Source organism: Lepus europaeus, chromosome 7, assembly GCF_033115175.1.
Source record: "Lepus europaeus isolate LE1 chromosome 7, mLepTim1.pri, whole genome shotgun sequence".
NCBI classification, from domain to species: domain Eukaryota; kingdom Metazoa; phylum Chordata; class Mammalia; order Lagomorpha; family Leporidae; genus Lepus; species Lepus europaeus.
Window position 1 is genome coordinate 47826614 of NC_084833.1, and position 22736 is coordinate 47849349.

Genomic DNA, 22736 nt, shown 5'->3' on the forward strand with positions numbered 1-22736 from the left:
CCCCTTTACGTCCCTGAGTCTCCCTGCCTTCCCCAGCGCCACTGTGATCCAGTGCCCGCAGCGGTGCTGTCCAGGGGCTCTGTGGGGCTGGAGGGAGTGGTATCTGAGAAGCCCCCCAGGGTGCTGAGGACGGTGATGATGGTGACAAATGTGAAATGTTCTGCTCTCATTTCCAGACCAAGATTTACAATAAAATTATGCACCTGTCCACCTCCAACCTGTCCATGGGGGAGATGACTGCTGGGCAGATCTGTAACCTGGTGGCCATCGACACCAACCAGCTCATGTGGTTTTTCTTCTTGTGCCCAAACCTCTGGGCTATGCCAGTACAGGTACCCGGTGTGGGCTCATGGTGGGTGGAGGGAGGACTGCAGCCCCCCCTACATTTCAGCATCTTTCATTCCATCCTTACGTGTACCTTCCATCCCCATGGGGTCTCCATGGGGCGCACCCTTAGGTCCTTGTACACTCCCCTCCCCTACAGGCAGCGTATAATGATGATCATCTCTCTTGGTGGTCAGAGAAGCCCATCTTATTAAGACTTGTAGAATGCAGCCAACCATAACTAAACTATAGCAGAATCATACGCAGAGCACTCTCATGGACATTAGAAATTACATTGCTGCAAAATACTTAATTACACTGAGAAGCGTCTGTGACATATCCGAAGCAAAAAGAATGAATTACAAGATAGCGTGTGCAATGTGCAATTCCTCCTAAATTGGAATTCATATTTGTATATCTTTGCACAGCTTCCCATGGAGAAAAGAACTAGAAGGCTGCGTGCTGGGGTTACAAGTCATTTTTATTTTCTTTGTGTTTCCAAAGTCTTCAGGAAACATGGATTATTTGGGGAACATGCAAGTGATATTTTCAAAGGGCAGGCAAGCTTCGGGACCAGCTCAGGAGGAGGCACTTTGTCCCCCGGTGCTATGGGAGAATCAGAAGCTGAAACCCAGACTTTATTCCTGGAGAGCCTACAGGTTCCACTCCGGTGTAGCAGAGAGCGTCCGCACTTGCACAGGACTGACTGACTCCAGTATTTACCCTCTCCGAGCCTCAGTTTTCTCATCTGTGACATGGGGATGTTTCCTGCACTCTGAACTTGCTGTGATGACTCAGAGTGGCGTGCCCAGCAGAGGGGTCCCTCAGGAATTGCCAGTTCCCGCTCCTGTGCACGTGTTTGGAATGAGCGAGGTTGTGCCAACCCAGAATCCATTGCTTCTTGAGAGGCAGGTTTGGTTCTTCTGGGTCCCCTTTACCTGTAAGGCTTAGAATTAGAAGATATTTAAGGGAAATGGGAGAGACTCGCACAGGGAGAAAACCGGGCTAGATGGGGAGGGCAGCCGATGTCCATCCGCACAAGGACAGGCGTGTGTGACATCCCACATCCAGCCTGACCCCTCACCATGCTGCCAAGATAGATCAGTGACCCCAGAAGCTGTCCAAAGGCCTGGAAAGCTCATCAGATAGGCTCACAGCCTTCTAGCGCCAAGACTACTCTATCTATCGTGCCCCTTGAACAACCCGTCTCATCCGACCTTGTCCACCAAGCCTGCTGCACTGAGATCCTGAGCATTGTTTGTTGCTCCTGTGTCTCTGCGGATAGGACTAACTGCCAACCCCTGGCCTGTGCCAGCCCTACCCTGGCCTCTCTCACCTGTGTTGCTTGACCCCACAACCAGGGGATGGGGTGTGTGGGGAGGTTTTTACCTCCATTGAGAGTTGACCTTGCTTATTCATGAAGTATCAGTTGCTTTGGGCATTTTTAATTCATTAAGGCTCTATCTTTGCAACTTAGAAATTTGACCCACATCGAAGATCCAGTGCTGCTACTGTGAGTGGACACAATCCCTATCCCAACACAGAGGCTGTGCCTGGCCAGGATTCTGCCTGCAGCCCTGTTGGCCACAGGCACACACAGCCTTTTCTCATCGCAGTTAGCTCCGGAGCCCCTTTCCGGTGCAAGCCCCAAGGGCTCTCCTTGGTTCCTTATCTTTTTCTTGGACACATACATTTTGTCAAGAACAGCATTGTTGAGATAGAATGCACTCATGTAGAGACTGTACAATTCAGTGCTTTCAGAATATTCACAGAGTTTTGCTGCCATCAGCACAAATTGAGAACATTTTCTTTTTTAAAAAAAAAAGACTTATTTATTTTCTTTGAAAGTCAGAGTTACACAGAGAGAGAAGGAGAGGCAGAGAGAGAGGTCTTCCATCTGCTGGCTCACTCTCCAGTTGGCTGCAATGGTGGAGTTGTGCCGATCCGAAGCCAGGAGTTTCTTCCAGGTCTCCCATGCAGGTGCAGGGGCCCAAGGAGTTGGGCCATCTTCTACTGCTTTCCCAGGCCAGAGCAGAGAGCTATATTGGAAGTGCAGCAGCCAGGACTCAAACAGGAGCCCATATGGGATGCTGGCATTGCAGACAGTGGCTTTACCTGCTACACCACAGCGTCGGCCCTGAACATTTTCTTTTAAGAAACCTGAACCAGTCGGCAGCTGCCCTTTATTCCCACCCCCAGCTCCAGGCAACCACTAATCTGCAAATTTTTTTTAGATTTTATTTATTTTAAAGGTAGAGTTACAGAGAGAGGCAGAGGCAGAGAGAGAGGTTTTCCATCCACTGGTTCACTCCCCAAATGGCTGCCACGGCTGGAGCTGCACCAATCCGAAGCCAGAAGCCAGGAGCTTCTTCCGGGTCTCCCATGCAGGTGCAGGGAGACCTTTCTCAGGCCATAAGTAGAGAGCTGGATCGGAAGAGGGGCAGCTGAGACACGAAGTGGTGCCCATAGGGGATGCCAGTGCTGCAGGTGGAAGCTTAGCCTACCTACTACACCACAGCACCAGTCCCTACAAACACTTTTGAAAAATCTGATGAAACTTCCCCAGAAAAGCCAATGCTGTTCACACGCGTGCCTGCAATTAGGGGGGCTTCAGGAGCCCCTCCGAAGTTTATCAAGGACACTTGGCCGTGGTGGTGGCCACCTCTGTGTTTTCATATCCATGGGCTTCTGGGGCCCAGATAAGGCAGGAATCTTGCTCTGGGCCCCACAGTAAGCCAAGAGCCGCACCACAGCTAGGTGGCCCCTTTCTGTGGTTCCCTATGGCAGAGTTCTCCTGAGACTTGTTGCTTTGTCCCTTTAAGGGGGCTCAGCTGCGTTGTGTTTCTCCAGCTCTATGCCAGGCACACTGTAGGTGCTCAGCACAGACCTTTGTTCAACCTCACAGCAGTCCTGCGTAGTGAGCCTTATAACCACCACTGCAAAGGTGAAGAAGCTTGCCCACGGCTGCACTGCTGATGGTTACTGAGGCTGCATTCGCACCCAGAGCCGTAGACTCCAGGGACCATGATTTACTAGCCCATGAATAGGAGACAAAACAGGTGCTCACCCTTGCTTTGCGCACTGGGAATCTCTGATTTCTGGCATTCTCCCCGTGAGACCCATTCAGACTCCCGCAGAGAAGACGAATGGACCAAGGAGTCTAGGGAGCAGGAGGGTGAGCTTCTGCCCCATCCGCCGCCAGGCCCTTGGAGGTGATACAGGCACAAACACTGATCCCCAGAGGGGCCCTGTTAGTGGCCCCAGGAGCCTCCTTCTCCAGCACAGCCCCTGCCGGCTGAAGCATCCCCTGTTGCCTCCGCATGAGCAAAGCTAAGAAAGGACTGTATTCCAGGGAGAACTTTCCAGAAGGTGGGTGGGGCTGGCCAGCAGGGGTGGGAGGTTCCTCATCTTCTAGCACTCTGCCCATGCAGGCCTGCATTGAACATCAGTTAAGCCCTGGAAGGCAGGTGGTGGAGGGGTCGCTTCCCAACCTCTCAGCTACCTGCCAAGACAGGAGGCTTTCTGGAATGAATGCCAAGTATAGAGCCCCCACCCCCACCCAGACCTCCATCTTTGAGCTGGTGCAGGGAGTGCACTGTGAAGCTGGTGTGGGGCTCAGGAACAGCAGGGCCAAGTCAGGAGGCCTTTCCCCTCTTTTTTTTTTTTTTTAAGATTATTTATTAGAGAGTTACAGAGAGAGGGAGAGTCAAAGAGGGTCTTCCATCCACTGGTTCACCCCCCAAATGGCTGCAGCAGCCAGAGCTGGGCTGATACGAATCCCAGAGCCTGGAGCTTCTTCCAGGTCTCCCATGCAGGTGCAGGAGCCCAAGGACTTGGGCCATCTTCCACTGCTTTCCCAGGCCACAGCAGAGAGCTGGATCAGAAGTGGGGCAGCTGAGATTCGAACCAGCACCCATATGGGATGTTGGCACTGCCAGTGGTGGCTTTACCCACTACACCACAGCACCAGCCCCTTTCCCCTCTTTTTTAAACCAGAGAGCACAGCACGTCTGTCCTTGAAGAATCCCTGTGTTTAGAAATGCCTGTCTTTGAAGGCAACCTGAGAAGCCGTCATCCTGGTGCCGGTGCCATGGGCACTGGTGAGAGTCGGTTACACTTCCCATAAATATTCACAAGTAGGCAGTCATTTACATAAAGCTAGAAACAAAACATTCTTCAGATTCACTGAGAAAGTGAAGAGGGCAGGAGCCTGAGAGGGAAGAGCAGTCTCTCCGACCCCGGGCTGCTGGTCAGGCCCGGATGCAGGGCCTCTGCCCCTTTGCTCCTGTGTCATTTTGCCCCAGTGAGAGTGGAAAGTCGGCCCTGACAGCCAGCTGTCATGCTCACGGTGCCGACTTCCGTCTTTGAAGTAGACGTGGAGAGAACGGACGGACGCAGTCACCCGGCTTGGTGCCAGCCCGAAACTCTGCTGTGGCCAGAGCCCATCTCATGAACCCCTTCTTCCCAAATCGCTCCCTCACCCCCTCCCCTGCTCCCCTCCCCAAGGCAGTTGGGAAAACCTGGGCACCCAGGCACATCCCACTCTGGGGCCCGGGAAAGGGGGCATTTTGCCAGCCTCCCAGGGCAGCAGCCAGAGGAAGGGAACGCTTCCCCGGCCCCTTCCTCAGATCATCGTGGGTGTGATCCTCCTCTACTACATCCTGGGAGTCAGCGCCTTGATTGGAGCAGCGGTCATCATTCTGCTGGCCCCCGTCCAGTACTTCGTGGCCACCAAGCTCTCCCAAGCCCAGCGGAGCACCCTGGTGAGTGTACAAGGGAGTGCGCATGTCCTCTTATCCCAGCCACGCCCCAGGTCTGCCTGCCCCCTGCCACTGACAGCAGCGGGTCACACCGCTGCTGACCTCAGGTAAGTCCCTTCACGAGCCAGGCCTGGGAAATGGGGTTCACGGAAGAAGCAGGGTGCATCCCCGGGGGGGGCTGCGAGAGCACTGACTTGGTGCTTTCCTCCCGGGTTGGGGGAGGGGGGCGGGGCGGAAGATGCTTCCCTCTGACGTGACAACACCCACAGGAGTATTCCAACGAGAGGCTAAAGCAGACCAACGAGATGCTGCGCGGCATCAAGCTGCTCAAGTTGTACGCCTGGGAGAACATCTTCTGCGCTCGGGTGGAGCTAACCCGCAGGAAAGAGATGACCAGCCTCAAGGCCTTCGCTGTCTACACTTCCATCTCCAGTGAGTCCTGGCTGCTGCTGCTGGGATAGGGAGCCAGGGTTTGGGTGACAGGAGTACAGGAGGCTTTGGGGATCAAACCCTAGGGGGTAGCTGAGCCCCCCGAAATCACAGGGTCCCTCATTCATTTATCCAGCAAAACGGGTACTGAGTTGTGCTATGTACTGAGCACTGTGCTGGCATTCAGAATACACTGGGGAGGAGAACACACAAGGTCTCCGCGCCTCAGGAGCTGACACGGATGGCCAGGCGGCAGCCAGCGAAAAACACAGCCGTGGTTTTGCGTTCTAATAGTGGGGACTTGTCAGTAAGTCCGATGGAGCTGCCCCTGCCCTGGGTAGCTACGAGGGAGTTTCTGTATCTGTGAACCCTACGGAAGAAGCCTCAGTCATCGGTAAAGATCAGAAGCCCACGCTTGGGGCCTCATAAGTGTGGGCTCTGAATTTATATTAACCAAATGGTTGGGGAACCCTAAGCCAAGAAAAATGCTGGTAAGGTTCCTAGGGCCCCAGCAGACAGATGTTAACACCACGTCACAGGCACTGTGGGACTCCTCTAGCAGTGAGCTAACAATAAAGAATCGAACTCCTTCAGAGACCAACGCTCCCCAGAGAACTAGTCCCTCAATACCTGGAGATGATAGCATCGTCTAAAAGAATGAAATAAGCCTATTTAAAGAGCAAAAAGTAGGTATAAAATCCATAAGGCGAGCTAGGAAAGTATGAGGGTAAAACCATCAAAAGAGCTCCCATAAGTTAAAACTTCAGTTACTGAAATTCATTAAGGAAGTAGTGGACGGAGTGAGAGCCTCTGGAGGTCCGGCGGTCCGGGGGGTCGTCACAGCTGGTTTCGTGGATTCACGGACCCATCCCCTGGCGGTTACCTCCCAAGCATGCAGTGGGTGTGTGGAGATGTAGCAGCTGCAAAATCCCATGCTGGTTCCCTGACAGTCCAGCGTAAGAGCTGTGATGGGCAGAAAGCCCAGTGGACGAGAGAGAGAGACAGACAGACAGAGAGAGGAAACAAAACCAGCTAAGCATGCAGATGAAATGAACAGACATAGCTGAAGAGAGAATTTATTTGGGATACAGGTCTGTGGGAATTACACAGAAGATGGCAAGGAGGGAAAGTGAGCAAGACTTTCTGCCATCTACAAGGACCATTTTACAAATGGGAAACTGAGGCCAGAGGCGGCGGGGGGGTGTTTCTCAAGGCCACTTCTGAGGTTAGCAGCATGCTCAGATGAGATCCTCTGATGCATCCTAACTCCCAGAGTAGCGCTATTTTTCCACCATGAGCTGAGCACGAAGGGGCACCCTTGGGAGGCTGGTTTCACTTAACCTGGGCTCTTTCAGAGTGGGAATAGAGGGGGAAATTAGGAAAGGCTGTTGACCACCTCCCCCAGCTGTGCTGGGAAGAGTCACCCGTGAGGCAGGGGGCAGGGCAGTTGGGGGTGGGCAGTGTCTCTCAGGCAGGCTTGAAGCCTCATGAAGAATGAGACAGCCACTCAAGTCATCTGTGTGTTCTAAGTGTCCATGCTGCCTAGAGGGAGGGTCGGATGGGGCCGAGGGCCACCCTTCAACACAGGGGTTCCCACAGGGCAGGGCTGCCACTGAGCACCCCAGGTGTTGGGCCTCCCTGAATCCAGCCAGACCATGGTGTCCCATGGCTCTAGTGGGGACCCTGGTCCAGTCATTGTCTGGCACAAGGCCCTCCACTGTGCATGGCACAAGCCGTGGGGTCTTTCTGCAGGAAGTCTTGTCAGGGTTGATTTTCTGAGACCGGGGCTATGGGCACGGCCGGCAGCCATTGCTTCCCAGGTTCCTCACCACCAAGACGCTCCAAGTTCTGGGTCTCTCCCCCTTATCCTCATCCCTGGCCCTGGGCCGCTCCCAGGCTGCGCACTCTGTAAGATGGGAAATGCAGTAAGACTATCTGAGGAGCCCAGAAAAGCCAGGATCCCCACCTGTCAGTGGTCACCTGAGGGCTGGTTCTACTAGCCGTAGCCCCACTAGTTTTGTTTTGTTTTAAGATTTATTTGTTTTATTTGAAAGACAGACTTAGAGAGAGGCAGATGCAGAGAGAGAGAGAGAGAGAGAGAGAGAGAGAGAGAGAGAGGTCTTCCATCCACTGGTTAGCTCCCCGAGATGGCCACAATGACTGGAGCTTCACTAATCTAAAGCCAGGAGCCAGGGGCTTCTTCCAGGTCTCCCACACAGGTGTAGGGGCCTAAGGACTTGGGCCATTTTCTGCTGCTTTCCCAGGCCACAGCAGAGAGCTGGATGGGAAGAAGAGCAGCCAGGACTTAAACTGGCACCCATATGGGATGCCGGCACTGCAGGTGGCAGCTTTACCTGCTATGCCACAGCGCCAGCCCCACCCCACTGTTTATTCCTGTGGACAGCCCCTGGAGGGCCACAGCAGTGGGAACAACTGGCTTCCCCAGATAGCCAGGGGACTTCCTGTCTCAGCACGCGCATAGCAGGATGGGGTCGGCAGGCTCACTGCTGCTGAGGGAGAGGGCAGGGAAGCAGCAAGGAAACCAGGGGCACTGGGTCCCCAAGATTCCTGGGGTCGGGGGAGCTCTGCACTCACTTCTTGCCTTCCCAGTGGCAGTCTGGGACAAGGTTTCCTATGTAAACAACAACTCAGTGTGCCCAGGTGCCCAGGCCAGCCCATCAGAGCCTATATAGCCCACGATGTTTGTCTCACGGAGGCCCTCAGAGGCCAGGCCACAGCTCTGTGACAGGCCTGGGGCCAGCAGGACCTGGGCACATGAGGTTTCATGTTATCCAGAGCTAGATGACTCTGGAAAGAGCAAGGAGGCTCTGGAGCCACCAAGCAGGCAGCTGCCCAGGGCCTGTCACCTGTGCAGGGGACCTGGAGGGATCCACACAGCAGCCCAGGTTGGCCCCTGGAAGAAGGGTGTGGGGAAGCGAAGGCAAGGGAAGGAAAGAACTATCCGGACGAGCTGTGGGAGCCAAGTGCTGTTTGCTCAGGGTGTTTGCTCTTCCTGGGATGTGTTCCTTTCTGCTAGGCAGCAGCAGGAGGGGGACAGAGGGGCAGGGGGCGGGACACCTTCTGGCTGCACCTGCTTCGCAAATGTGTTCCTTTCCCTCCTCCTGGACTTCCGCTCCTCTGTTACCAGGGCCCAGGACACAGGTCATTAAGGCTAAAGTAATGGGAGTCTCATGTTCTTCCACTGGCGCCAGTCACAGGGTGCAAACCGCAGAGGAGCCCTGGAGTCACGTTTCCTGGTCTGCCTGTCCTGGTGCGGTGTGCGGGTCCTCCATCTGCTTGTCTGTGCACCTTGGAGGCAGACTGTCGGGCAGATGAGTTGACCTCCAGCCCTCTGTCTGCCTGCAGGAGCCCTGAGAGTTCCTAGGTATGGAGCCCCAAGCCCTGCAGCACACTGGGGGGTGCCTAGTATCCCCAACAGCAAAATCCGGAGTCCGTATTTCCTCGGAGGATGGCAAGTGAACCCCTGTGTATGCAGCGCCCTGTGCAAAGCACCAGGAAGGCTGCGAGGGACAGTAAGATGTTCCTCCTGCTCTCAACAAGAAGTCAGAGCTGGCACGCACGGATTACTGTGGCAGCGGGCGCTAAACTTGGTGCCAGCTCTGGCCAGCTGCCTAGCAAATCTGATGGCGCTTCGTCCTCGTCACAACTCTGAGATGTGCTGCTCTCCTGCCCCATTTCACAGCAGCCAGGACTGGGGCCCCCGTGAAATGCCTCACCGAGGTCTCAGCCAGTAATGGCAGAGCACCGAGCGGGAAGCCCGTGGGCTGGAAGTTCACATAGAGGTTCACGCAGGCGACCACTGGGCTGCATCGTGCATGAAGGATGTTGATGAGTGAAAGATAAAGTGCGAGAAGGCTGGCGACACGTGCTGGGGCCCCTCCCTCTCGAGGTCCGTTTGATCCTTATTTTTTAATTTTTTTATTTATTTTATTTTTTGATAGGCAGAGTGGACAGTGAGAGACAGAGAGAAAGGTCTTCCTTTGCCGTTGGTTCACCCTCCAATGGCCGCCGCGGCTGGCGCGCTGCGGCCGGCGCACCGCGCCGATCCGATGGCAGGAGCCAGGTGCCTATCCTGGTCTCCCATGGGGTGCAGGGCCCAAGGACCTGGGCCATCCTCCACTGCATTCCCTGGCCACAGCAGAGAGCTGGCCTGGAAGAGGGGCAACCGAGACAGAATCCAGCGCCCCTACCGGGACTAGAACCTGGTGTGCCGGCGCCGCTAGGTGGAAGATTAGCCTGTTGAGCCTCGGCGCCGGCATCGTTTGATCCTTAGTCCACGCAGAAGCAGTAACTCCAAGGGTTTCCTCTGTATTTGAGGACCAACTTTGCAGAGGTGACAAAAGGGCTCTGGATCCACCGGTCAGCCAGCTAAGATGCTGCCAGTCTGTTCTGTCCATGTGCAGCTCGCATTCCAGAGCTCTTTCTCTGTGCCAGGCCTCGCAGAGGGCAAGGACATTAAAGAGGAAGTGAGCATGGTCCTGGTGCTCACAGTCTTACAGGTGGCCAGCTGTGCCCATGACCGGTGGCTATGCATGGCGTCAGAGCCATGGAACCTGCTCCAAATGCCTCTGTTCGTCTTTCTGTGTGACTTGCCTGGCCCTGTGTCTTTGGCTTCTTTCCTTCTCTCAGACACTTATTTAACTGAGCACTTACTATGTGCCAGGCCTTGGGGATGCAGTCGTGAGAAGACACAGTAGTCCCAGCCTGCAGGTTGCTTACCGCCAGCCTGCTAGGGAAGGCAGACATGGAGCGGTGTCGTGAAGTCAAGAGCAGAAAGGGATACTCGTGGCAGCCAGGAGAGTCATGAGGGTTAGGGAAGGCTCCTCAGAGGTGAGGCCCACAGCTGAGTGCCCAAGGATGACCCCGGGGCAGCCGGAGGAGGGGAGGGGCGCCCAAGCCACAAAGGCTGCAGGTGCAGGAGACCTGTTGTGTTCAGGACTCAAGCCTAATCCAGGAGGACAGGGAACAACTCAGGCAGCACCCTGTGGGCTGGGTCCGAACCCTTGGGTTTCCTCCTGCAGCCGCGGGAGCCACGTGGGCAGGCGCAGTGAGGGAAACAGGTGTTCCTATCATCCTCAGTGCTCTGTGCTCAGAGGGCTGAACCACAGTCACGTGGGACCTCCTCGGATGATTGTGCCCGGCCTCGTGCCATGTTCTAAAACACAGATGATTCAGAAACAAACCAAACACCCCCAGCTCGCCATCCAAGGGGGACAGGGGACAGAGTTGTACTGGCCAACCCCAGACACAGGGCACCCAACACGGCGCCTGTCCACAAGCCCCTTGCTCGCCGCTGGAGGCCCTGGGTGGAGGGTCCAGGTGCCCTCCCGGCTGGTCCCCTTGCTTCTCTAGCTTCCCCAGAATTCCCTTGAGCATCTGCCCTTCCTTCCGCCAGCTGGTGTGGCGGCAGCAGGTTGCTATGCGTCTCCTGGCCTAGTTTGGCGGGGGAGGGTGGCTGGCGGGGAGTCAGGGGGCTCATCAGTGGCGGAGGCAGAAATCAGTGTGACTGCAGGGCCGCCTGCCCCACTTCCTCAGTCGCTGGCCGCAGACTCACCTCATGAACCTGCTTCCCCTCCCTCTCTGCTTACCGCCCTGACTGTGAAACTGAATGGGAAATAACCCTGTGCACTTCAAAACCCATTTCCGCTCCTGCAGAGGCAGCCCAGAATCAGGCCCAGGCTGTGAGCCCACAGTCCCTCCACTGTCCCTCCTCCGGGACAGAGCTGAAGTTACCCAGTGGCACCAAAGGCTGGCGCTGCCTCCTGGATACACGGCTTCTGAAATATTTATCAGCGCTTTGGCAATGCAAAGCTGCTGGTACCGCTGGCGCCGAGGTCAGACAGCATTCCTCGCACAGACCCGGGGAGAGCAGGTGATGTGAGCTCTGCCCGGGTGTGGGTTGTGATTTTGCTTTATTTGAGGGGGGGTATGAAAAGCTGGCACACACCATGCCTGAGACATAGGAAGAGAAGACCTTTAAAAAATAATATGTGATTGAACAGCTCCAGGATGTTTTTGGAGGGAATGAAACCCCAGGACCTGTGTCTCTGCACTGTGGCCAGTGGCCTCTCAGGCCCGTGTACCAGCCACCAAACCTTCCCAGAATGCTACGGTGCCTACACACCGTTTTGTAATCTTCTGTTTTCATTTACACGACTTAGCCGGTGTTTTGTGCTCTCTGGTGCTCAGGATCTGAGCAGGGTCGTGCTCTGCATTTTGTTTTTGTTTTTTTCTAAATCAGATTCAGGTGAATCCCCCACCCTCCCACCGCCCTGTGAGGAGTCTGCTCTCCAGCAGGTGTCCGACCCCTCCCACCACCCAAGAATCTTGGCAAGCTTCCCGTGGGTCAGGGAAATGGGGACAAGGCCTCAGGACTCCAACCCGTGACAGCTGGACGCCAGCTCCATGGCCCCGTCACTCTCTGAGTGGGCACAGGACTGTCAGGAGCTAGAGCCCCCTGCAGCTCCAAGCCCCCTGGTCTGCAGCCCTGGCATCCCCAGCTCCAGCCGCATGCGCCCCAGGGCCGATGGGGTGATCTCTAGAGAGGCCACGGGGTCCCAGTGCTCCCATGCCACCTGTAGGGGACCTGCCATCACCCCAGGAGAGGGTGAGGGGAGTAGCAGTCACCTTTTCCCTTCAGCATCCCCTTGCAGCAGCCAGAGCAGGGTAGAAAGTAATTTATGCCATAAGCATGTTCCATGTTGCTGCCTCAGAGTTGAAATGTTCATTTTAAAAATTTATTTATAGTATGCCTTATTCCTCAAAGGAGTTCAGGCAGCTCCAAGAATAAAGGCAATAAAACAAAAAATATATATAAAGGCAATCATGACGAGGGAGAACATGCCGTGGAATAAAATGCCGATTATCACACATTTTCCGAATCTCCCCGAGAAGGGATGTGCTGTCCTCCAGGGGAACCCCTCCCCTCGGATGCTTCCCGTTTACTTCATTTGGGGCTGGGTCGTTGCTGTGGTTGCGGTTTTATTCGGCTGTGGCGGAGAGCATCTCGCTGCTCGCTTTGTGCTTCTCTGCAATGATTATTTATGAGATGTTCCCAGGAGGCGGATTATAGGATCAGAAGGTCTGCACTTCTCTGGTACTTGAGCTACAAGGCACCAGATTGTCCTCCACGTGAGTCGTGCCATGGGCGGTCTGACTCCCAGCCCACTCTCCAGGTGGGAGTCGGGCCCTAGAGTGTGGGGCAGGGCCCAAGGGTGGTGCACGGTGCCTTCTGTCGCAGGAACCTTTCCTCAGTGGTCATTTGTGGCCCTGGGCAGGCCAGGAGCTGACGGGAGGCCCTACCCTGTGGGACTCCCTGGAATAATTGGTCCTGGGGCGGGGCCAGGGCCATGTGTGCTTAGAGCGCTTTGGCTGTTCATGGTCAAGGGCCCAGGCCTGATGGGCACCCCCCTCCCCTTCTTTCTCCCCTGCCAGTGATGGCCAAACCGTGTCCTCCATCCCAGATCTGGGTTCCTATACCGTGGGTAGAGCCCATAGGCCCTATACTGCTGCCCACCAGGGACTGTGAGGGAGGCTGTGGCACTGTGGTGGGCATGCGGAGGCCATCCGGCCTCCATGGGAAAGGGCAGTTGGAGCACAGTCGTGAATGATATTCAGTAGCGATAAGAAGCCTGTGGTCAGAGATTAGCAATGCTTCAAGGCTCCAACCATATACTCTCCAATGGCAGGGGCCTTGCCTCCCCCATCAGATTAGGAATTCCCCAGAGATGGGGTTAATGTCCTTCCTATTTGCTTGGGACCCTCCCTGGGGTGTGTCCTTTGTCTCCCCGTGATATCAGGGTCTTCCTGGGAGCACAGTTCTTGTCTCCTAACTCAGACTGCAAACCCCCTTGGGACAGGAGCCATGTTCTTGCACGCAGTTGAGGTTCCCTGAAGTTGGGGGCCACATCTCCAGTGGACACCTGCATGGACCAGTGGGCGGTCAGCTTCCCAGCTGGGTTTTGTCGGCATGTCACAGACTTTGCCATCCACTAGACAGTGGCCATGTGCGCATGCTGAGTCCTTGGCCTCTGGTTCCTGGGCTGCTCGCTCCTGGGACTTCACTGGGCTCATTACAGAACCAGACTCCTTTCTGGGCTGGCCTGGAAGATTCTGGAAGCAAGGAGGACGAGATGGGAAGGCAGCAGTTGGCTTGGTCGCCTCTCACTCCAGGGAGCTCCTCTCTCTCTCTCCCTCTCTGGAAGTTCAAACCTGGGCTTTGGGCTGTCTTGGGCATCTTTCCCCTGGGCCAGAGGACAGGTGAGCTGGGAAGCAGGGTGAGCTAGTGCTCCGTGCTGTGTGATAATCAGGCAGCGCTGAGGGCTCACAGAGCCTGCGGCCAACGTGATGACCCCCCCCCCCCCGCCTCACAAAGAGTGGGATTACATGTAGTTATGTATGAGGCTACAAAGATCAAGTGGGGAAACTGAGGCACGAGGAAGGTAAATGACATGCCCAAGGTTACACAACAGGAACTCCAACTCCACCCTTTTCCGAGTTAAAGCCCAGCTCTCTTTACTCTGTGCATGCCCCACCGAGCATGGACGCTAAACCTCGGATCTCCGGGAGGCACTACTTTCGCCAGCTTTAGGTCCGTGTACCTGGCGCAGCGCGAACCAGTATGAAATCCCTCCGCAGAGCCTGGGGAGATCAGCAAACCTCTATGTCTGAGCGAGAGCCTGGCCTGGGAGGATGCGGGGGCTTAAGGAAGGAGGAAGGAGTGCCCCCGAAACGTACCGCCGCCCCCAGATTGCCACGGGCAGTCAGCAGCCCCCCCTCCCCAGTTCTTCCCCCACCGCGTTCCGCGGGCACAGCCACCCCCTGTCCCCATGGAGCAGAGTTCCAGCATTTTCTCCTTGACTGTGGGAGAGACAGGAGCTATGGCACGTGGGACGGGGGTCCTGAGAAACAGGGGGAGGAGTTGGAGGTGTCCCACCCCAGCGCCACCCTGCAGGCTGCTGCTCCTGGGACCTCGGCGGCTGTCGCCCGCCTCCCACTGAACACGCCCGTGTGCTTCCTCCACAGTTTTCATGAACACGGCCATCCCCATCGCAGCTGTCCTCATCGTGAGTACATGCGCCCCCACTCTGGGGAGGGCTGGAGGGGGCGGGCGGCTGTCGCGAGAGGCTGCCCAGGCTTGCGGGTTCTGCGTGGGGACATTGGAGGGCGGGCTCCGCAGCAGGACGGAAAACAGAGAACAGGAAGGGTGACAGACCTCGGGTCCCCCCCTCACCTGGGAGCTGCGGGGGCCTCTGTGTCACTGGAGGCTGGAAGTTCGAGAAATGAAACCCTCTGGGCAAGATTAGCTACCCAGCGTGCTCAAGACGAGAGCGAGGCATGCTTATTGTGGAGATGGTGGGAAACCCAGAGGGGAAGGCACCCGGGGAACTGAAATCGCCCACAATCCCGCTGGCCGTGTCTTCGGTGCGTTTCTTTGCAGTCTTTTTTTAAGACATAGGCTAAGTCATCCCTACCGAAATAGGGTTCTGCCACACATACAGTTTTGTAACCAGTTTTTTTTTTTTTGAAGTTGAGACCTTGTCATGCCCAGTTCTCCATGTCGTGAAATAGCACGATGTGCTTTTTTAAAGCGAGCTTGACTAAAGCTGTGGGTGAGCTCAGGGGTGGGGGCAACCCAAAGAGCTGCTCCAGAAAGGCCCAGCCCCCCACCAGCCCACAGCCCTTCGCCCCAGCCCCCAGGCCTGGCTCTGTGACCACTGCGGTTCTTTAAAAAGAGAATGTATTTCCCTTGGGGCCAGTATCCCTGAGCTCTGTCGGGTTCACAGCCTGTCAGGCGCTCTTGGAATTCACTTGCAACCTGATTTATTGGGCTGCTTTCTGGCCTGGCTCTTTGGGAAACTGTGGGTAATAGGGGCCGCTGAGCTGGCCAGGTAGCCGGGTCAGGCATGGCTGGGAGCTGGCTCTGCACTTCCTCTGTCTACACTGGCTCCCCCTGGGGGCTGGGGAAGCAGGCAGCCTGGCTGCTGCCTAAGGAGGGAGGGCACTGGCCTAACCCAAGAGCCCCTGCCCGCCCGCTCCTGCCAGGGAAGGGGCAGCTCGGGGGGCGGGGCCGGGGTGGGGGAGGACTAATCCCTGCCCTCCAGCTCGAGGTCCTGCACTTGCTGGGGACATTTCCACAAGATGATGGATGATGAGTGTGTCTCTCCGGGTGGGAGGGGCCTGTGTCCTGAGCCACGCTTCTGTCCATAGACCTTCGTGGGCCACGTCAGCTTCTTCAAAGGGGCGGACTTCTCGCCGTCGGTGGCCTTTGCCTCCCTGTCCCTCTTCCACATCCTGGTCACCCCGCTCTTCCTGCTGTCCAGTGTGGTCCGCTCAACGGTCAAAGCGCTGGTGAGGTGAGGGGAGGCTGCCTGTCATTCCCTGTGCTAGTGGGCACCTGCTAACAAATGGCCTGTGCCTCAGCCTAGAAGCAAGTGACACCCCTGTCTCGGGGGACCCTGGTTGTGGGGGGTGGGTGGGGGTCCTGGGCAGCTGTCAGAATGAAGCAGCCCATGGAGGGGCGACTTGCAGGAGGCAGCTCTAGCAGTGGCCCAAAGATAGAAGGGAGACAGTGATCCAGGGAGGACGTGGCCGGCAGTGTGATGAGCTCACATATCCGGGCTCGGCTGTCCTGACTCAGTCCATGACCCGTGGCATTGTGACTTCCGGTCATCGTCCCTCTCCCTGCCACCTCTGCTCCAGCCTTGGGATTTGGTGTAGAAATCAAAGACTCAAGGTTGCTGCACCTGCTAGAAATCCGCTGGGCCTACCCAATGCACTCACATTTTTAAGCACTGTTGGTTTAATCCTGTTGTTTCCAAGAATGAAACACCAAGGGAGCCAAGGGCTTTTTAGGGAGGAAGCACAGGCTGTGGGCTCAGGGTGGGAGTGAGAAGCAGCCTGAAGCTCCACATTTCCCCATCCCCAAAACTGCACGGAGAGCTCCAGAGAGGGAGGATGGGGACAGAGAGGCCTGGTGTCTGCCCCTCTGAGGGGCAGCAGGTGCACAGAATGAAGACCCTCAGGCCACAGCTTGCTTGCGGCCCCAGACTGTTCCTACCTTAGGGGTAGGATGGCTTGTTTTGCCCCAAGCCTCTTATAGGTTTAGTGAAAAGGAAAAAACAGGGACACAGACCAGTCTCAAGCTTCGCAGTCGGCTCCCAACCCCAGGATGGGAAAGAATTGAGAGAGGGAAAGGTCCCGGGCCTCAGCAGCATCCACAGGGGGCTTGGCAGTGGGAAAGGGGAGGGTCCCTCCACGAATCATAACACCCGCTCCCACCCCCACAGGCTGCAGTGGGACTTAGATTGTATCCTACTTAGGAAGCAATTAACACAGTGTCTGGCATGTAGGGCATGCTCCCAAAACATTAGCTATTGTTAATAACCAATCTTAAACCTAGTGAATCTGAACACAGGTCGGCCTTGGCTGCGACATAACTAACCACGGCCAGCACCAATCATATTCCAGTTCAACAATCCAGACTAATCCATGCCACCTCCAACCCTCAATCTAACCAGCCCCCACAAACCTTGACAATGCCTATGACCTGCCCCTCGGAGGTGCCCACCGGTCCATCCCCACTGGCGTGGGCTTTGTGGGGGCCACACCTCAGGACAGGACCCTTCTTGGAGCTTCTCTCTCATGCCACACACACCCTGCTCCCTTGCCCTCCCCTCTGCCCCTAGCAGGGGTGAGGGGGTCTCTGTGCATCCCCTGCAGTGTGCAGAAGCTGAGCGAGTTCCTGTCGAGCGCAGAGATCCGCAAGGAGCAGAGTGCTCCCCGTGAGCCAGCACCCCAGAGCCAAGCCAGCAAGTACCAGGCGGTGGTGAGTGCTCGGCCTCCCTGGCTGCTCACGGACCCTTCTCCGACCAGCCTCAGCCTTTCCTCCCTGCTGGCACAGCTCCCGCCCCGGCGGGCCCTCACCTCCTCACCGTCCCCAGCCCCTCAAGGTGGTGAACCGCAAGCGCCCGGCCCGGGAGGATTGTCGGGACCTCATGGGCCCCCTGCAAAGGCTGGCCCCCAGCGCGGATGGAGATGCTGACAGCTGCTGTGTCCAGGTGAGCCTGAGGCCCTGCACCCCCGTGCCAGCTACACAGCACCTGGAAGGCCGGGGTGCTGGGTCCTCCTTCCACAGGTCTCCCTGCCTGCCTGTAGGGTCCCTAGGAGCCCTGAAGCCAGAGACAATGCTTCCACTCCACCGAGCCGGGGGACACTCAGCCATCCTCTGGGGAGGGTGCCTTGGGCAGCGTTCAGCCTGACGCGGTCTGTGCCCCCCTCACCTGCCCCAGAAGTGATCTGGGAGCTGGAATCGGTGTCTTTGGCTTTCGTGGGGGCGAGGAAGCAAGAGACACCTGAGCACACACACTGAGACCCCAGCTGCCTTTCTGTTCTCATCTGCACGGTGGGGTGTGGCCAACAAAGATCATCGGAGGCTTCTTCACGTGGACCCCGGATGGGATCCCCACGCTGTCCAACATCACCATCCGTATCCCCCGAGGTATGCCCAGCACTCCCCACGTCTCACTGACAGGGAAAGACAAATCCACAGTTTTTGAGTCGCTGCTCCCTGCTCCCTCTGGGGGGCGCAAGAGAGGAGGAAGAGGGCTGTGTCTTCACGTGACCTTGTGCCAGGGGCAAGTGCAGCAGCAAGGACAGGGGGGTCCTCAGTTCTCAAACGAGCCGACTGGAGCAGCCAAGGGAGGCCTGCGGAGGAGGTGGGGTTTCTGAGAATGAGCAAGGTCCCTGGGGCCAGGAGCAGTGTCCTGAGCCAAGGAGGAGGCTGGGAACCAGGATGCCCTGGTTGGGAGCATGAGGAGCTGGGCTCTCGCTGGTGGGGCACTGGAAAAGAGGAAGGCGTGCTGAGGGAGGAAGGGGCCAGGGAACAGAGTGGAGGAGGGGCCTGGGGAGCCGGAGGAGGGTGTGGGTTTTAGGGAGGGACGGCTCTTGGGAGAGAGCATGTCTTAGGGATTCTAGGCAGTAGGGCTGGGTGTACGTGTCTGTCTCTCTGTCTGGATGGATGGTGGTTGTTCACACTCCCCTGGCCCCCCTCTGTCTGCCGCCCGCCCTCCCTGCAGGCCAGCTGACCATGATCGTGGGGCAAGTGGGCTGCGGCAAGTCCTCACTGCTGCTCGCCACGCTGGGGGAGATGCAGAAGATCTCCGGGACTGTGTTCTGGAACAGGTGAGGCACGCATCCTCAGTGAGCGGGGGCCCTCCGTCCCATCGTCCTGCTCAGCGTCCACTGTGTGTTCAGTGAGGACTCAATAAATGCCGCACGTTGCCCTCCTCATCGTCGTTAGTACCGATTCTAACCTCACTGTGGGCCAGGTTCTTTGCTAAGTCCTCAGCATGCCATTTTTCTTTTACTCCTTCTGATACCCAGCAAAGTAAAGGTTATTATCAGTTCTCGCCTTGTGGATGAGGGTGATACTGTTTGGCCTAATCCACACAGCTAGCAGGTGGCAGAGCCAGAATTAGAACTCAGTCCTGTTTGACTCCAAATCCCATGTTTGCAGAGCAGCTGTGCCTCCCAGGGTAGGAGACTGCAGCGCCACCATTGATTTCCAGCGGGGGCAATGGCAAAAGTGACACCAACCAGTCAGCGGGTGTGTGCAGGAGCGAGAGGCAGCCCAGACAAATGGTGGTTTCTGGGCAGAGATCATGATCTTAATTAAAGAGCCAGAAGCTTGGGCTGAGTCAATCATAAATCTATTATTCATACCCATCTACTTCCAAAAAGCACTTGAAACTCGTTGATAAATGATGCGAATAAAATAGAACCTCTCCAAAAAGTAAGAAAAGAGGAGCTGAGACATGAGGAGGGTGTGCTCGGTGTTTGGAAGCTGGGCAAAGGACAGCTGAAGCCATTAACACGAAGCCTGGCTCCCAGGCCTCCCGTAGCCAAGGGGAGTGGACATCTGGCCCGGGTTTGCAGCTCTCATTCGGGAATAAAGGTCACAGCCAATTCTGCAGGACAGGCCTGCCCTACCGGTCACTTCTCGGGGAAAAGCCTCTTTCAGATGCCACATTTTACTTAGTGTGATGCAGAACAGAGCAGAGAGAAAGATCCTGGGCCCTGCTTCTGAATACCAGCAGGCACCCCCATTTCCTGCTACTCCCGAGTGCTGCCCACAATGGGTGGACAGTACATTTCCCCTCTCGGCCAGGTGAGCCCCTGGGCTCTCCTAGGCCTCAGTCGGCCTCTTGAGCTTTAATTCCATGGGGGGTTAGGGCCACAGGGCTCTCTGCCTCCATCCTGCGTCTTACTGGGAGAATTTCAGCACAGCCTAACAAGAAGACTCAGGCGTTGGTTTGTGGCCACTTTACCAGTCCCTCTGTCAATTGCCCCTCAAAGCTTAGAGTGAGAACCCCTTGCCTGTTGGCTGATTGCGTGTCTAGCGCAAGCCTGGAGCCCTCCGTGAACGGTGAACTGGAGAGAGCTGCCAGTATTCTTGAGTGCTTGCCATGGCCCAGGCCCTGTGCTGAGCACATTGTAAGCAGGAGCTCACTGAGGCCTCCCACCCAGCCTCGGAGCTGTGTGCGCTTACCCATTTCACAGAAGCAGGAACTGAGGCCAAGAGAGGCTGGGTGACACGGGTCAGTGCGTGGAGCCAGGGCCCTACGCCCAGGTTCTTCCCCTCAAGCTGGCCGCTGTGTTAGCTGGGTCCCGGGATCCTAGGCCCAGGGATTCATCTCTGACTTGCATGCTGAGGGCAGGCTGGACCCGTGCCCTCCTCGAGGGCCAGCCTTTCCTAGAGGGGACTGCAGAGCCCGGAGACTGCAGCTGCCCCTGGGCTCCTGCCCAGCACCAAGGTCCAAACCCCTGACCCTGGTCGCTTTGCCCTCTTTCTTCTCTTGTGTGTTTTTGTTCGTTTATTTTCACTTTATTTGAAAGACAGCAAGACAAAGATTTACAGTCCACTGGTTCACTCCCCAAATGCCCACAACAGCCAGGTCTGGATCCGCTGCAGCCTGGAGCCTGGAACTCCATCTGGGTCTCCTACGTGGGTGGCAGGGACCCAATACTTGAGCCATCCTCGGCTGCCCCCAGGGTGCACATTTGCAGGGAGCTGGATCTGAAGCAGAGGAGCCAGGAGACCAGCGCTCTGTTGATTTCCCAAGCTGGCATCCCAAGTGGCTTCTGACCCGCTCCTCCGATGCCTGCCCCTTCCACTGCCTTCTTTCTTGGCTCCTCCCCCTACCCTCACCCTCCAGTGCCCCCATGCCAGCATCAGCACCTTTCCTTGTCCTTGGCAGAGGGGACAGTCATACGTGGCAGGGGCTCGGCCTCCTGCCTCAGCCCCCCCCTTCTCCAAGGCCTGACCTCTGCCCCCACCCAGGGGGTACGGGGGCCCCTCCAGGGCAGCAAACACTGAGTCTCTGATGTGCTGCGCACGGTGCCGGGTGCTTCCCTGCTGCGGTCTTCACTAAGGTGGCTGTGACTGTTATCCCCATTTGACAGACGAGGAAACGGAGGTGAAGGAAGTTGCCCAGGCCACCCAGCTCTTCAGGGGCAGAGGAGGGATTTGTGCCAGTTGCTCGAATACATGGGCTTTCCCCTTGGTGCACAAGACTCGTGAGGAGCTGGCAGCTGCTGTCGCTGTGGCACGCACACATCTGCCTCCTCAGCTCTGTCCTCATCAGCACCCACTGTCCCCAGGCATCCCAGGCCCCAGCTCCTGGCTCTGTCTGAGCCTTGGGAGGGGGCAGGAGTGAAGAAGTTCTCCGGGATCCGCTGGATCCGCTTTGCTCTCCTCTGTGGCCCAGCTCCCTCCTCCTCACAGCCAACCCCAGGAGCTCCAGATTCTCCCCATTGATGTATCCACTCCCCCAGCATCTGCTGAGCACCCACTGTGTGCCCAGTATCAGGAATGCAAAAACGGTTAAGACACAACTCACGCTTTAAGGCAGAGAAAGGTGATCAGCACCGTGCGTGCTAGGAGCGCAGAGGAGTGGCTGTGAGATCTGCTGTCAGGGAGAGAAGGCTCCCTGTGGACCTGGCCTGTGGGCTTGAAGAGGAGAGGAAGGTGTTGCAGGCAGGGGTGCCGGCGTGGCGAAGGCGTGCTGCTATTGAAGAGCATGGTTCTGCGTGCCTGGAGCACAGGGTGTGTGCGGTGCAGGGGTGGGAGATGGGACTGAGGAAGTGAACTTGACTTAGATCCGACAGGCCCGGGAAATAAGATTCCACCCAAAGGCTGTAGCAGAAGTGTGCTGGTGATAAAGGAAGGTGGATGGGAGAGAAGGGGGGAGAAGAAGAGAGGGGGACAGAGAGAGAGAGAGAGTGTGTGTGTGTAGGAAGGGAGAGAAGGGAGAGCGGTTAGGAACTCGTTCCAGTGGCTAGGAGAAGGAGTCTAGGTAGACGGGAGCTAGTTGCATTCATCAACCTTTTTCCTTCAAAATCCTGGGCACACCTGCAGCTCTGCTGGGCCGCTCATCCTGGGCAGTGAGTGAGGCACAAGGGCTGTATGCAGGGGTCCCCCCTCCCCGTTACTGTCTGAGCTGCCATTGAGCCCAGCTCTGCAAGGAGATGATGCACCGGCAAAGTGAACCAACAGAAAATCGCTCTGGACCTGGTGGTGACCCCTGAGCCCTGCCCTCTGTGGTCAGAGGTGAGGGTGATGCCCGGGCCACTACTGTGGTTTTCACCGACACCAGGGTCAAGACCCGGTAACCAGGCGACCGACCAGAGTCCCAGGAGGCGCCAGGCAGAAGTTGAGGAGTTGGGAGGTGCACACAGAGAATGCTCTGGGGAGCAGGGGTTTGATTTATTTGTACAAGGCTTTATTTATTCCTGCAGTGACCTAGTGAGCAGGATGGCTGGGCAGGGAGGAGCTGGTGCCTTAGAGCCAAGCTGCCAGGTTCAGATCAGGGCTGTGTGTTCTGGAACATTCCATGAGCTTTCTGTAGGCACCTGCTTCCCCTTCTTACCGACGGGGTCCAGATTCTCCAAGCACGGAGTGAGTGCCCTGTAAATATTATTACTCTGCAGCGTTCTTCTTTGCCAACAACAGAATCCCACTACTGCTCTTTAATTGCACTCCAGCCTGTCTCCCAGGAGAGGCTTCAGTGAGCTCCCTGGAGACAGGACCGCACCTCTGTATAGCCATCGTGCCTTTGCTAATTGAGTTCATTTGCCGAGAGAATGAACCGGGAACAACTTACAGCCTTCAAGACGCTGCCTGCCTTTATAAATACGGACCTC

At 56.6% G+C, this 22736-nt stretch overlaps 1 protein-coding gene across 3 annotated transcripts in view; it reads left to right on the forward strand.

Annotated features, from left to right (window-relative positions):
* Positions 1 to 22736, forward strand: part of ABCC8 (ATP binding cassette subfamily C member 8) — a 72050-nt gene that overhangs the window by 26023 nt on the left and 23291 nt on the right. For all 3 annotated transcript variants that reach the window (XM_062198093.1, XM_062198092.1, XM_062198094.1), the window contains exons 8-16: positions 177 to 332; positions 4953 to 5087; positions 5354 to 5516; positions 14559 to 14599; positions 15744 to 15889; positions 17256 to 17361; positions 17477 to 17593; positions 17958 to 18033; positions 18611 to 18716. In XM_062198093.1, coding sequence (XP_062054077.1) covers positions 177 to 332; positions 4953 to 5087; positions 5354 to 5516; positions 14559 to 14599; positions 15744 to 15889; positions 17256 to 17361; positions 17477 to 17593; positions 17958 to 18033; positions 18611 to 18716 — 1046 coding nt within the window. The remainder of the gene's footprint in view (positions 1 to 176; positions 333 to 4952; positions 5088 to 5353; positions 5517 to 14558; positions 14600 to 15743; positions 15890 to 17255; positions 17362 to 17476; positions 17594 to 17957; positions 18034 to 18610; positions 18717 to 22736) is intronic.